We start from the raw sequence: 15,442 nt of genomic DNA, 5'->3' as shown, positions 1-15,442 counted from the left end.
GGCTACGACAATAGTCTTATCCTGTTGGGGAGTAAACGGGACTCCAAATGGGGATGGATTACTATAATAATCATGTCATAACAATGACTAATGATGCCTATCAACAAATATGACTCACCTGAGGATTTAAAAAAACTCTTTGTGGGGAGGAGTCTCATGTCAGCAAGACTACCTATCGGGAGGTATGACTCTCATGACGAATGCTCTCTTGGGAATACAATCCCACGGGGATAGAGGTACAACTCTCGGGGATAATAATAACAATCATACCGCGTCCATCAACAAATGGAATCCACTACTAGAGAGTAGTCATTACAATGACTCTCGAGGATGCCTGTAATACGATAGGACTTACTATAAGAGATGATATCCACAACTAGGACCTTTATCGGGAATGTAGAGAATTCTCCGTTGAGGATGAAGGAAGACCTTCTAGATGACGTGACAACAATCACGTTGGGTGGTGATAACAATCACGCTGTCGTGGGGACTGTAGCATTCATCACTTTATGGGTATGATTACTATCGTGTCGAGGATATAAGTTATAACAATAACCTATAGACAAGATGAGTGACAACAATCACTCTAGTGGGGAGTGGTCATGGCAATGACTGATACAGATACCTATCAAGAGATAGGGCTTACTCTTGCCGGGGATACACGATCACATTTGCTCCGAGGGGAGTGGGTTAGAACCATAACCCTGATGGTCTCCAACCTGTTGGGGATGGGTTATAACAATAACCCATATGTGGACACCAATCTATTGGGGATAGGTTATGACAATAACCTATATAGATCACGACAATGATCTTATGTGACTATTAACTAGGGCTTTAGATAAGTCTTGTACGAAGTGACCTTCACATTTGATTGAACCTTTTGCTTCCTCTGGGGATTGCTTACGAGAGGAGTTGTCATAATCGTCAACTTATCTTTCTTGGGCCTAACAAAGTGTCCTTCTCAACTGGATTAAAACCGTTGATTCTGTGGGGATTTAACACTCAGGGAGCTTCCCATAGAGTTTTTCCTTTGGCCTTGCGAAGGGTCCTTCACAGCTAGGTGAAATTGTCGACCCTTTGGGGAGTTAAGGGAATGGTTTAACATGAACTTTTTTCCTTTGGATTTATAAAGTGTTCTTCATAACCTAGTTGACACATTGACCAGTTGTTTTATCACTCTATAAGGTGGAGAGCTTTAATAAAGGTTGTTGGGGGAACAAACTATTCTTAATTATGTCTCGGACAAGGTTTGAAAGCAGAAGAAACTCTGGTCTTATCTACGTAATAGGGTGACTTGGATTCGAAACGTGATCGGGGCTAAGACATGAGCATTCCTGTGTTGAAAGAGATTGTCTCATTTCTAAAAGATCTCGAGCTCCTTATTCTCCTATATTAAGATATGGATGATAAATTCGCTCTCGTGCAGACGATTATCCAAGATATTAACTTGCGGGGAAGGTAACCATGAGAATCATGTTCAATTATATTTTTGTTTGCTATTGCCGTGGGCCGCAATTCTTCGAAAGTTCGATTATTCCGTGTATCATCATAGAGAGAGTTTCAACTTTCCGGTTGGGGAATTTTTCTCTTCTTTTTGTTTTTAACTACCGGGGTGTATCTGGTGGAATCGATACGTTTTGCTCTTGCGATAGACATCGGGACAGCCGCCCGAGTGAGCATAAACGGTGATTTCAACACCTCAACCTACACGGGAGTATTTTCTATTTTTTGGTCCCTGTGGGTATCGACACGTTCTACTCTTGCGATAGTCATCGGGACAGCCGCCCGAGTGAGTATGGACAATGACTTTACCCTAATCTGCAGGGGATTTTTTTTTGTAGATATATATTTTTTTGGAGCCTTGAGTCTAGTTCTCTCTGTTCTCTTATACAAAGGGGAATGAGACGTCCTTTCTCAAATTGCGGCTTTGGCTTGGCTTTTGGGGTTTTATTCCATTTCTTTTTCAAAAGCCTTCCCTTGAGGGTTAGTTTTCTGGATAATCGCATAACACGAAAACAAGCTTATTAAGGATATCCATCGATAGAAGTTTTCTGGAAACTCGGGGTTTTGATTCGGGAGATCAATCATAGTTTGGTTAAAGGAAATGCCCTTGACTTTCGCCCTTACTTATTTCCTAAAATCCTTATCACCAATTGGTAGAAAGAACCAGGGTTCCCACTGTCCTCAGACCCTGTGGGGATAGAACTAGAAATAGTTCATTTATTTTGAGTTTGAGCATCTTGAGCTTACTGAGCTTCTAGAGCTTACTGAGCTCATTGAGACCGGACATGTACAAAGGTTTCCTACGTATCTTCCATTTGTTCTTGATATATTCTTTTATTTTCTTTGGAAGAATCAGGTCTCACGTAGTTCTCCCACTGTTGATGATGACATAGTTGTACAAAACTAGAGGTCGACTAGTTCACTCCAAGTTGAGGACTAGCTGGGGATTTCCAACGTAGTAATACAATACTAGTGGTTGATTAGTCCACTCTCAGTTGGGGACTAACTGTTGGGGAAATGTCTAACAAGACTAGAGCTTCGATTAGTCCTTTAGAGGACAAGACTAGAGGTCAATTAATCCACTCTTATCTGGGGACTAACTGATGGTAGTTATGGCATAGACATACACCACTGGAGGTTGGTTGGTCCAAGAGGACTTAATCCTGGTAAGGCTGGATCGAGAGCCGTCGTGATCCTACTAAGGCTAGATCAGAGCCGTTGTAATCCTACTAAGGCTAGATTAGAGCCGTTGCGCGAAACGATATTAGACATAATATCGTTTTAGGGCATCTAGATTGCTAGGAGCAACAAATTCTTCGCCTTCAACTGTTGAAAGGCGAACCGCACCTCTAGAGAGGATTTTCTTGATGAGGAAGGGACCTTCCCATCGTGGTCGGAACTTGCCCCTAGGGTCTAACAGTTCGCGGGTTACTTTGAGCACTAGGTCACCTTCTTTTAGGTTTCTGGGTTTGACCTTTCTATTAAAGGTATCGGCCATTCGTTTCTGGTAAGCCTGGGTTTTGCATAACGCATCCAACCTATGGTCTTCCATCAATGTCAACTGGTCGTATCGAGCTTTTACCCAATCTTCTTCAACAACGTGAGATTCCAATAGGATTCTCAGTGTGGGGATTTCAATCTCGATGGGTTGTACGGCATCCATGTCGTAAACTAGAGAATAGGGAGTCTCGTCTGTCGATGCTCGAGCAGTCGTACGATATCCCCATAAGGTGAATGGAAGCTTTTCATGCCAATCCTTATATGTGTTGGTCATCTTCTTGATGATCCTAATCACATTCTTGTTTGCCGCTTCGACCGCGCCATTGGTTTGGGGTCGATAAGGTGAAGATTTGTGATGTTCGATCTTGAATTCTTTAAGAAGGGATAAAACCTTTCCTTGGAAGTGTCTTCCATTATCCGAGACAATAGCATGAGGTACTCCGTATCTAGCTATGATATTAACACGGATGAATTTTGCTACCTGAGTAGACTTGAGGATCTTATAAGACGATGCCTCGACCCATTTAGAGAAATAGTCGATGGCTACGAGTATGAACTCATGTCCATTGGAAGCATGGGGATAGATTTTTCCAATGACATCAATGCCCCATGTCGAAAAGGGCCATGGTGATGTCATGCAGTATAGCAGAGGTGTTGGAGTATGCTTTAAATTAGCATAGATTTGGCATTGGTGATAACTTTTCACATAGCTGACACATTCTTGCTCAATGTTTTGCCAATAGTATCCGAGGCGGAGTATTTTCTTAGCAAGGGCGAGTCCATTCATGTGTGGACCACACACACCTGCATGTACTTCTTCTATGATCCTTCGTGCCTCGGGACCATTAACGCAAAGCATGTTTTGACCATCAAAAGATCGTCTGTATAGCTTATTAGCTATCCAAGCATAGTTGGTGGAATACTGGCGCAGGGCTCTTCGTTCCTTAGCTCGGAAGTGGGACGGATATTCTCCATACACAATGTAGTTTTGAAGGATATCGAACCATGGTTTAGTGGGCACTTGAACGGAGGCTACCACTCCAACTTCGAAATCGGATTTTCGTTTCTGACGGATCTTCAGAGGTTTGACCTTAATTCCAACAGGAATTTGGGTCATAGCTGCTAGCGTGGCCAAAGCATCGGCAAATCGATTTTGGCTTCTTGGGTTGTGTACAAAAGACACATGATCGAAATTGTCGATAAAACAGAGTAGGCGAGTGTGATAAGGTTTGAGATTTTCTCCTCGTACTTGCCATGTTCCATTAACTTGGGATATAACCAGATTAGAGTCGCTGATTACGTCTAATTTAGTTGCTCCTCTTTCGTATGCGATTTTGAGACCTGAGAGACATGCTTCGTACTCAGCCTCATTGTTGGTTACAGAATACTCTAACTTAATAGAGATGGGATTGTAGGTTCCTTGGGGATCTATTAAGAGAATTCCAATTCCGTAACCATGCTTGGAGGAGGCTCCATCAAACATTAACTTCCATGTGTCTGAAGTTATAGACATTATGGAGTCATCAGGAAAGTCGAGTTCGAAAGAAGGCTCGACTATGATAGGTTGATCTGCTAGGAAGTCCGCAATAGCACTTCCTTTAACATATTTTTGAGCCATATACGTGATGTCGTATTCGGAGATCATCATCATCCATTTAGCGAATCTAGGCGACAACAACGTACGTTGAAATAGATAATGGATTGGGTCAAGCCTGGACACCAACTTGATGGGGTGGGCTTGCATATAATGTCTTAGTCTTTTGGTGACCCATGCGAGTGCCCAACACACTTTCTCGGGTGTTGAATAGTTCAATTCGTACCCTGTCATTCTCTTGCTTGGGTAGTAGACGGCAGTCTCGACCTTATCCTTGTTTTCTTGAGCCAACAAGCTACCCATAGCCGAGTCTGTCACTGTGAGATAGAGAATTAAAGGGATACCGGACCTTGGAGGCATAAGGACCGGTGGTGATTTTTGATAGTCTTTGATTTTGTCAAAAGCTTGTTGACAAGTGTCATCCCATTGGAATTTCTGATCCTTTTTCAGTAGCTTAAAAAGAGGATCACAAGTAAGAGTTAGTTTGCTGATGAAACGACTGATAAACTGGATTTTTCCGAGAAAGCCTCGGACTTCTTGCTCATTCCGAGGTACAGGCATAGCCGTAATGGCCTCGATTTTGGAGGGATCGATTTCTATTCCACGTTGGGTGATGAGAAATCCTATCATCTTACCGGCAGTGACTTCGAAAGCACACTTCTTCGGGTTCAGTCGAAGCCGATACTTTCGAATTCTTTGCAAGAATTTGTCTAAGTTGGGAATATGACCCCGTCGATCCTTAGACTTTACGATCATGTCATCTATGTAGACTTCTACCTCTTTATGGATCATGTCGTGTAAGATCATCGTTACTGCTCGTTGATAGGTAGCTCCAGCGTTTTTGAGACCGAAAGGCATGACCATGAAACAGAACGTGCCTACCTCCGTGATAAAGGTAGTCTTTTTTTTATCTTCTTCCGCAATCAAAATTTGGTTATATCCTGAGAATCCATCCATGAAAGACAAGAGCTGATTGTCGGCAGCATGATCGACCAGAATGTCAATGTGGGGCAAAGGAAAGATATCCTTAGGACTAGACTTGTTCAAATCGCGGTAGTCTACACACACGCATCCTTCCGTCCTTCTTCAAGATGGGAACCACATTGGCTATCCATGCGGGGTAGTCCACAGTTTCGAGGAATTTTGCTTCCAACTGTTTCTGGACCTCTTCTTTAACCTTGGCGACAACCTCGGTTTTCATTCGTCTTAACCTTTATTTAACGGGTTTTGCCTCTGGATAAAGGGGAATTTGATGTCGAACGATTGCAGGATCCACTCCAGGCATATCCTTGTAAGACCAAGCAAACACGTCCTTGTTGGTCTTTAGTAATTCGATCATCTCATGACGCTCGTTATCACTCAGGCTCTGTCCAATCAACACAATTTGAGGATTGTCTTGAGTATTGAGGTTTATTTCGATTGTTGTCTCGGCTACGGAAATGATCTCGTCCTCGTGTTCTAAGAAGTTTTTCATTTCGAAATTAAATTCAGAGTTGAATGAAACATCATCATTATCTGACATATATTCGAAACTGTACTCTGGCGTTTTATTGGATGCTTTATTACAAAAAGAAGATGACATCTCATCAGGATTGTCATTACAAACTTCTTTATATATTACAACGTCAGACACTATTTCACAATCCAAAAGAGGTGTGATGTTGCTATCAACACTCAGGTTGATTACAGGAGCTTTATCAACTGTCAGAAGGTTTGTGGAGTTTATCTTACAAGAGTCTTCATCAACAACCGCGTCCTCGTCCGTCAGAGAAAGATCTCTGACAAGCTTTTCCAGGGTTTCATGCCAATAAGCAGTCCTTTTCCTAATCATATTAAGAGATGAATTAGGATTAAAAGAATAATCTAGAAAGATTTCGAAACCTAGAGAGCGAGTTTGTAAAACTTGGTTGAAGAAAGGTTCGGGGAACTCGAAACACAATGTGGTTTTTCCTTCTCGCACAAACTGTCCATTTAGGGTTGGAGGAATAGGTATAAATTGTTTAAAGATTTTACCTTTCCTGGATTCCTCGCCCTCTGTCGGAGTATAACCGATGCCAAAGTTGTCTGAGTCGTAGTAAGACTAGGGGAAGGAAGTCATGCCGGTAGCATTCGACCCTAGACCCATTCCTGGGAAATATCCCATTTTCTGCATGAGACGCATGGAGATTGCACTGTAGGGAGTGAAGTCAGGAGTGGAAAATGAGTCTTAACCTTGCCTAAATATAGGACAGATGTCGAATCCACTTAACTCAATCTCTGGGTTAGTGGAATGAGTTGAACCGATGATGGCTGTGACGTATTTCTCACCTTCTATGGTGACGAGTTTTCCGTTAGCCATGAAACGAATTTTCTGATGCAGGGTGGAGGCAAGAGCCTTAGCCTGATGTAACCAGGGTCGTCCCAAGATTAGGTTGTACGATGGTCGCATGTTGATTACGTAGAATTCTACCTCAAAAGGTACATCAGCTACGTAGATCGTTGTTAGGTAGCTGCCCATAATCTCTCGACGAGAATTGTCAAAGCCACGGATGCACAGGTCTGAGGGGAGGACTTTATCAGTAGAAATGTCGAGCTCTTGGAGAGTCTTCCAGGGACATATGTTCAATGATGAACCATTGTCGATTAGAGTCATAGGAATGACTTTATCAGCCATTTTTACAGAAATATAAAGAGCCTTAACATGGGGTTCATCGGGAGCAGGTAGGTCTTTGTCCTCGAACCCTATCATGTTGATTTGAGGAGTTGATAAGATGATACCAACCAACTCTTCTGGAGTCGTGTTGGCTGGTATACTGGCCTGACTTAGCTCATTCAGAACAGCTTGCCTGTGTTCGATAGAATACATAAGGATTTCCTAGATGGAAATGTTGGCATTAGTCTTCTTGAGCTGAGCAAGAAGACTATCACCAGGATTTAAAGCTTTGGGCTCGTTTTCCCTTCTTGGATCGTTAGATGGGCAGGGAAGATTGACTGCAGGGGTTGTTTTCATGAAACTGGGCTGGAAGTCGGCTCCGCTCTGGGTTGCTAAAACTTCTCGTTGTGCTATCTTGGGAGCGCTTGAATCGGGGTTGTCAATAATCCACTAATTTCGAGGGATTACCGGCGGATGTGGAGCTACTCGGTCCTCCTTTTTGGGCCATGGGTTGATCATATTAACCTCTAGAGGGTTAACCGGTTCGTTGGCAGAAATCAGGTTGACCTGATGATCAGGCAATGGATTGCTCGTGATTTCGGGTTTAGGAATGATTTTCTGATCAATCAGGTCTTGACACTGATGTTTAAGGGCACTACAATTATCAGTAGAGTGCCCCTTCATTTGATGATATGCGCACCATGCCCCTTCAAACTTACCAAGGGACTCTACCCCTTCTCGAGGAGCTAAAGGCTTGATGAGGTTCCTCTGATGAAGGAGGGTAAAAGCTTGACTCAAGGTCATGCCTAGATCATCAAAAGTTCTGGGAGGTCTTGGGACCCTCGGAATTGGCAGCTTAGGCGTCGTCAGGACATTTGTTTTGGCCAATACCGGTTTGCTTGGACTGGGCTTAGGAGGAGTAGGGGCCTGCCAGGCAGTTGTGACCTGGTGAACTTCGGTTTTGTCCTTCCTCTGAGGTCGTGGAGGAGTAGCATAGGCCTTTACGGTTTTACCCTCTTTCCTTTCCTTATCAAAGGCTTCGTCGAGGTTACTACCTGTTTTAAGGAGCTTTTTCATGTTTTGGAAAGTCTTTACGGCGAATCCAACATAATATCGACCGTTAACATTATCCAGAATCATGTCGATTTGTCTTTGTTCGCTAGGCAGGGAATCAATCTCTTCAGCAACCGCTTTCCACCGTTCGATAAAGACCGCGAATTTTTCGTTTTCGCCTTGCTTGACATTCTTGAGCTTCTTCTCTGGCTGTTCTAAGCTGAGATGCATGCTGAAACGTTCTATGAAGGCAGACGCGAGTTCGTCGATAGTCTGAAAATAAACTATCTTCTTTTGGTGATACCAACGTAGGGCCGCACCATCTAAATACTGGGGAAATAGATGGAGGACTGTCGATTCTCCCAAATATAAAGATGTCATGGCCATGATGTATATCTGGAAGAAAGCAGCAGGGTCAGTCTTGCCTACATACTTTCATAGAGAAGGTAGCTTTATCCCAAAAGGGATCATTGCTCGTTCGGCAGTTTTCATGGCATTTTTCCAATCATGGTGTTCATCCAAACTGCCTTTGGTCAATTGATTGAGTTGCTCTTGGAACTTGGCCTGGTTAGCATTCAATTGAGCCATTTGGATCTCGTATTCCATAGGAGGGATGATCGAAGGGTTTGCCCCTTCTTGGGCATTAGGGTTGTCAACAACTTCTGGCTGAGTCCTTGCTGACCTGTTATCATCTTCATGAGGCTCTTCATAGAGAGAGGCTTCTTCCACGCGACGATTCTGAGGATTGATCCTGATCGGAGTGGCAATAGGCATAACTAGTGGCGGCTGTCGTGACGAGGATGGCTGCTCCGGGGCTGGGATGACAGGATTAGTCATCAAGCTCGTTAATATTGCCAACTGTTCAGTGACTTGCTGAAGAGTAGCTTTCATCTCAGCAAACTCAGTCGGGGATACTGTGTCCTTAATGCTTTTTGGAGTTCCTTCGGCCATGACTTAGCGTACAAAACGTCCGGTTCTTGAATCTCTTTTTCGTGGGGCCGTACTTGCACGAAAGTGACTGGTGCACTGTTAAGAAGATAGAGATAGATGAAGCTTTGTAGATGTAGTACGATACAAATGCAAAATGCGAGACATGAATTTAGGAAAGCAAGGATTTCATTCATGATCAAATAGACAAACATAGAGCTGTATATAAACATACTGGTAGCGTTTGTTACAGAGAGACTCTTATTTATATTTTACAAAAGAGTCTAAATAGGAAAAAGTCCCAGATGAAAGCGAAACTTCTTAAGTCCAGACATAGTCTGGTTCGATATGAGCATTCTCCTCTACTTCAGCTTGGTGAGCTCTCTCATACTGGTTGGTGATAAGATCCTGGTATTTTCTTCGTCTTGTCATGACATTGAGCTGGAAGGCATCGTGCCACTGACCGAGGTACTCTGCGTGGAGTCTTCGGGTTATAGGTCTGTCTGTTGCAATAGCAGGTTCGACATGGCTGTATCCAAACTGTTTGAATAGTTCATGGGTATAGTAGTAGGTGATCCATTCTAAACCCAGGAGGAGGACAAGCGCCTTGTCGTTCATCATGAAGATCATCTTCTTGATGGGGTACCAGGGAAGGATGTCCCATGTTTCATTATCATCTAGTATCGGGATTTCATAGAGAGCTTCCCTCATTCTTTGGTATTGAACAAAGGGAGACAGAGTATTTCCGGATAGGACTGGCGGTAGACGCTTGAGCTTGTCAAGCAGCCATATGTATAGGATCAAGGGAGAGCCCCTCTTACTCATGGTGGGAGATCGATATGAGCTATTCAGACCCATGAGTGTTTCTGCCAGTATAATGCCAGAAGGATCTTTATTGCCTTTCCGCAACTGATGTGCCACCTCGATGATCCTTGAGGAAGGATCGTCGTTCGCTGGCCTGATGAAGTAGTGAGCAAGTAGGATAGACATCGTGATTATGGATGATCCTGCTTTTATTGGGACTTCTCCGTCCTTGATCTCTAGTTCAGCCCAAGCCCGAAAGTTGATGCTCATGCCAGAGATGATGGCATCAGAGGTTTCTTCAGAGTAGTCGTACTCTTTTTGTAGAAGTCTTCCGATAGACATCGAGTCTAGGAATGGCTTTAGGTGTATGACATTCTTGTTATCTATCATGAGAATAGCCCGGAATTCTTCTATAGTGGGGCACATGATCTTGCTACCGAGTACGTAGGTTCTTTGATCAGGATTCCACCTTTGTTGCATTTCCATCATGAAGTTGGGGTTGACTTCGTACTTCAGAAGCTTCAGGATAGGATTGAGACCGTAGTCTTCGAAGTACCACCGATTTTCACAAAAGTGCTTCGCCCAAGGGAGCAACTCGGCATCCGTCAACATGGACATCGTGGTTGACTGTGACAGTAGGAGAGAGAAGGTATTGCAAATATAACAACAAAAACAAATGCGTATGCAAACAACATGACATATAGATAAACATCCCGTAAAGTTTTATACATATTTGCTTTCAAAAGAAAGAACTTCCGATGTTACATTTCAAAATTTCGGAGTTCTTTAGGGTTTGTCTAGTTGACTATACTAGGCCGCTTTGTGCAAAAAGGGTGAAACTTGGGGCTCCTCTTCAGGGGGAGCGAGTTCGACTACAGCGAGTGGAGGTAACAGAACCTTCACTTTCTGCTTCTGTTTGTTGGAGGTGGAATTCGTCCATGATCTGGTCGATGTAGTCCTTGCGATCTTTAGGGATTCCCATTTTGACGCAATCATTCCAAAGATCCAGATAGTCGGCAAAGTCATTGTGCTGGATTGGCCTATCTATGGCTACCACGCAGTCAAGGCAAGGGGGCATGCATTCGCGCCCGAACTATTTAAACAGTTCACTGGTGTAGTATGAAGTAATACACTCGAGGCCCATGAGTATGATGATGGGTTGGTCGCTCATCAGATGGACCATCTTCTTAATACCATACCATGGAAGAAGCTCTCGAATGGGATCATCATCGTGGACAGGGAGCTCTGGTTTGATGTGCCTGAAGCGTCGATTCTGGAGGGCAGTACCCATCACGTTTCCAGGAAGTGGAGGAGGAATACGCTCCATCTTCTTTAGGAGCCAGATGTAGAGGATGATAGGAGCTCCCCTTTGATTGAGAGAGTAGGAGTAGTATGACTCGTTGAGACCCATCAGTGTCTCTGCCAGAATGATCCCAGAGGGATCTTTATTTCCACCTCTAAGATTATAGACCACTTCTAGGATCCTTGCGGATGGAGGGCGATTGCTCGAAGGAGCAAGGAGGAAGTGAGCTACCATAATGGACATGGTGAGTAAAGAAGCGCTGAAGCTTAGTGGAGGGATTTCTCCATTTTGGGTTGCCACTTTGACCCAGCGAGGAAAGTCCAAGTGATTTCTAGCGAGGATTTTGTTTGCCACGGTTTTCGTGTAGCCCAGCTCATCTTGGAGGAGTTGTCTGAGAGACATGGCTTCGGCCGAGGGTTTGAGCCTTAGGATGTTCTTGCTTCTGATCATCATGATGGCCTTGAACTCCTCAATTGTTGGGCAAATCTGGCGATCCCCTAGTATAAAGGCGCGGTGCACCGGATCCCATCTGCGTTGCATATCCATCATGAAGCCATGGTGGAGGCGGTGATTAGTATAGTTGAGAGCGGTGTTGATCCCAAAGGAGTCATAGTACCACAGATACTCATTGAAGTGGTGAGTCCACATGGAGAGGTCCTCGTTGTCTAATAGGGCCATTCTGCGAACACAATCAACTTTGACAAACATGTCGAGTGATTTTGATGAAAGAAAACATGCTTAGAGATGTTTAAGTATATCTATTATAAACGTATGCATGTAAAATAAATAAGCACGTACTGAGTTGACTTGTCGAGGCCTTGTTGTTTGGGCACGTCCAAACAACGGTTGGATAGAGTAACCAGGTTTTGTGTGCTAAAGTTTTCTGTCGAGGTTTGGGTGGGAATCTCTCCCCACCATCGCTAAGATCGCATCCCGGAGGATGTATCAAAGCCGACAGAAGGGATCCACTCCGGGTTCCTAGTCTTTCCTCACGCAACATCTCTCGGTCACAGACCGGTATGATCGGTCTTCACGTAATTATAGGAGTACAGAATTCCGACCTAGTACTCCTTCACGTAAGTCTGGGTGATGTACCCATCTGAGGCAAGTATTAGGGTAAAAGTTAAGTATAAGATAAAACCTAAGTACCTGTTGGAGTGATGGACCCCATGAGGTGGACTATTGTGAGAGTGGAATGTTATAAATATCAATTTATAAATAGCCAGAACTTTGTCTATTTTATTCATTTTTAAAATAACAAAGGTCCCCAGTAGAGTCGCCAAGAAAGTTGTAACACCGTTTTATTTCCCCCCCCGGTCTATGTCCCGTTCCATAGCTTATCACGTGTTTGTGAGACACGTGGCAATATGGAAGGACTACCGCGAGGCAGCTCGAGGTTCAATGATTTCAACCTTGGTTTGCGTACCAGGCATCTTTTAAAATGAAACATTTAAATTTTAAAAGATTTTGAGAATACCTGGAGCAGTAATAAATTAATTATGTAAAATAATTAATCTTTTGTTCAAACATTAATAATCTAGGAGGCTGAATAACAATTTAACCTGGCCTGATTTAAATTAATTAAACATAATCAATTTAAAGATTATTCATTTGAAAATCAGAGTCGCCAAGAGATTTTATGAAAATCAATAAAATGATACGTGTACAAACGTATTTATACCAGAGTTTCTAAAAAAAAGTGGTTCGTTGTCTGTTTACGCTCGGGAAAGGGCTTTCGCGCTATGTCATTTGCGCCCTCCTAAGGACGGTTTTCAAAATCCTTCTAAAATAGACCAAGTCTGGCTTCTATAAATCTAATTATAACATTCCTTATCTTTAATTAGTAGTCCAGGGGTCCTAAATGAGGATAAACTTTAAATAATTGTACAAAATTATTTAAAGGAGGTGTGTACCTGTTGCGTTGGGGTTCAGATTTTACAAAACCTGAAAATATCAGAAAAAGATGTTAGAGAGTATAACCAAACAAGACCTAACAAAAGAAAATTTCTTTGGGAAACATCCCAGAGAATTTTGAGAATTACTTTATGACCTTGAAAATACCATTTTTTTTTAGAAAATGGGGGCTTGGTTCCAAAATAGTTTTGGATTTTTTTGAAAATTGGAACCAAACGGGCCTAAGGATTAAACCCTAGGTTCGAGTCTGATCTGGTCAATTTGGGCTTAGTAAGGTTGTAGAGGTTCAATTTTGAGTAAGGGTTCGGACTTAGGCCTAGGGCTATAATGGTCTAAGGTTAATTGGGGGTTTGATACTAGGCTAGGGCTAGGGTTTGACCTAGGCTAGGTTTAGTTGTTAGTCCTAGGTTAGGTGTTAATATCAATCCTAGGTCAAGTGGCAAGGTTTGTCCTAGGTTAATTAGGTCTAGGCTAGTTTTGTCGGCCCTAAGACAACTTTCTAGGTCGGGTGGCACGGTCCTGGGCGGTTTCCTCGGTCGCGCGGCTCGGTCCTTGCCTGTTTTTTTCGGCCCGAAGGCAAAATTCCTGGGCCCGGTGTTCTTGTTTTGGTCCGAAACTTCAGAAGTTCATAACTTTTGATTGGGATGTCCAAATCACAATCCGTAAGTTGCAGTAGGTTCATATGATCATGAAGAACAAAAGCCCTAACATAAATCACGATTTTGAAAATCCTAAGAGGATCAATTTTAAAACACCATTTCTAGGTCAAATTTTGGGATCTTTTAAATTAGGCCATTTCAAGGCCTGATTTTTGTTCCATTAGCTTTGAAATGATGAATATAGTTTTTTTTTTGGGAAAAACGACTTAGCGTCATTTTATTAAAAATTCCCAAAAACGGGAAAAAAAACCACGAGTTTAAGAGATCATTCTAGACAGGCCTAGAATGATTTTGAAGTCGTAACATTCTGAATAAAAGCTAAAAAGCTAAAAATGTAAATGAATTATTTGTTTACAATTCTTTCAATTCTAGTGAGTTTAAAAAACGGTAAATTCCAGTTCCTACAGATATTCCAGTTCTGCTCCGTGCTTGGAATTCTTCTCCACGTTTCCGTGAGGGCGCTGCAATCCGATACAATATCTTTCCATAACTCGTCAATGCTCCTGTGGGTTCTGTCATATACCCTTGCATTTCGTTCTTGCCAAATATTATACACCACTGCTCCAAAGCCACACTTGAACACGCTTGTTGCAAATCTATTTCCTTTGGCTTTGAGTAGTGCTACTTCTTTGATTTCATTCCATTCGCTCGGGAAACTGGTCAGCTCCAGGCTTTTATAGAAGATGAATATAGTTGATCCATACCAAAACAAGAACATCATTACATCATTAAAATGGTTTTTGAAGATTGAATCAAAATCTAACTTTTTCAAAAACCAAATTTGATCAAACATGATCAAAAGGGTTAAACAATTACTTGAAATTCATCCCTACATGTTAGGAATCATGTATAGCTACTAATTGAATCAATAAATCCATCTTAGAAGTAAGAACATGAGATTTCAAAAATCCAGAATTTTAACCTTTTTTTCCAAAATTTCAATTTGATCAAACATGATCAAAACATGATTACAGTTACTTATAAATCATCTAATCATGTATACAAACATGTAATACAACTAATTGAACCAACAAAATCAGATTAAAAGCAAGAACACAAAGTTTTGAAATTCAAATTTTCAAGCATTTTTCTCAAATTTCAATTTTGATCAAACATGATCAAAACTTGATTATAGTTGTTTGGAAATGATACAAACATGTTTATAAACATATATAACAACAATCTGGATCAACAAATCCAAGTTTAAACCAAGAACACAACATTTCAAAAAATCAAATTTTCAAACTAATTTTTGCAAAATTCTGTTCTAGGTTGATTTGATCGGTTTTTTTTTCAACAAAAAGCTTACACATGATATATATAATGATTCTGTACAAAGAAATCATACAATCAAGCATAAGAACACGACCAAAGTGATCAAACAAGAAATTTTGAAGAAATTTAAAATTTTCAATTACAAATCAATATTCAAAGCTTCTGGATTCATACCAATAGCTGGAAAACATTCCTGGGAGTTGTTGGAAGTGATCTAGAAGCCTGGATCGAAGCTTGGCTCGCTGGAGAAAGTTTTGAAAAAAACTGTTCTTCGC

General features: G+C 42.0%; 1 protein-coding gene across 1 annotated transcript; it reads right to left on the bottom strand.

The window, feature by feature from the left end:
* Positions 1-2,770: 2,770 nt before the first annotated feature.
* On the bottom strand, positions 2,771-5,801 carry LOC124934411 (protein NYNRIN-like). The gene is made up of 2 exons (XM_047474942.1): positions 5,669-5,801; positions 2,771-5,541 (listed from the first exon to the last, which is right to left on the bottom strand). Exons 1-2 carry the CDS (start codon positions 5,799-5,801, stop codon positions 2,771-2,773), a joined length of 2,904 nt encoding a protein of 967 aa, XP_047330898.1.
* Between the last annotated feature and the right edge of the window lie 9,641 nt (positions 5,802-15,442).

The sequence above is a fragment of the Impatiens glandulifera genome, chromosome 1 (assembly GCF_907164915.1).
Source record: "Impatiens glandulifera chromosome 1, dImpGla2.1, whole genome shotgun sequence".
Lineage (NCBI taxonomy): Eukaryota > Viridiplantae > Streptophyta > Magnoliopsida > Ericales > Balsaminaceae > Impatiens > Impatiens glandulifera.
The sequence above is the reverse complement of the archived record's forward strand: the minus strand, read 5'-3'. Positions and strand labels throughout refer to the sequence as shown.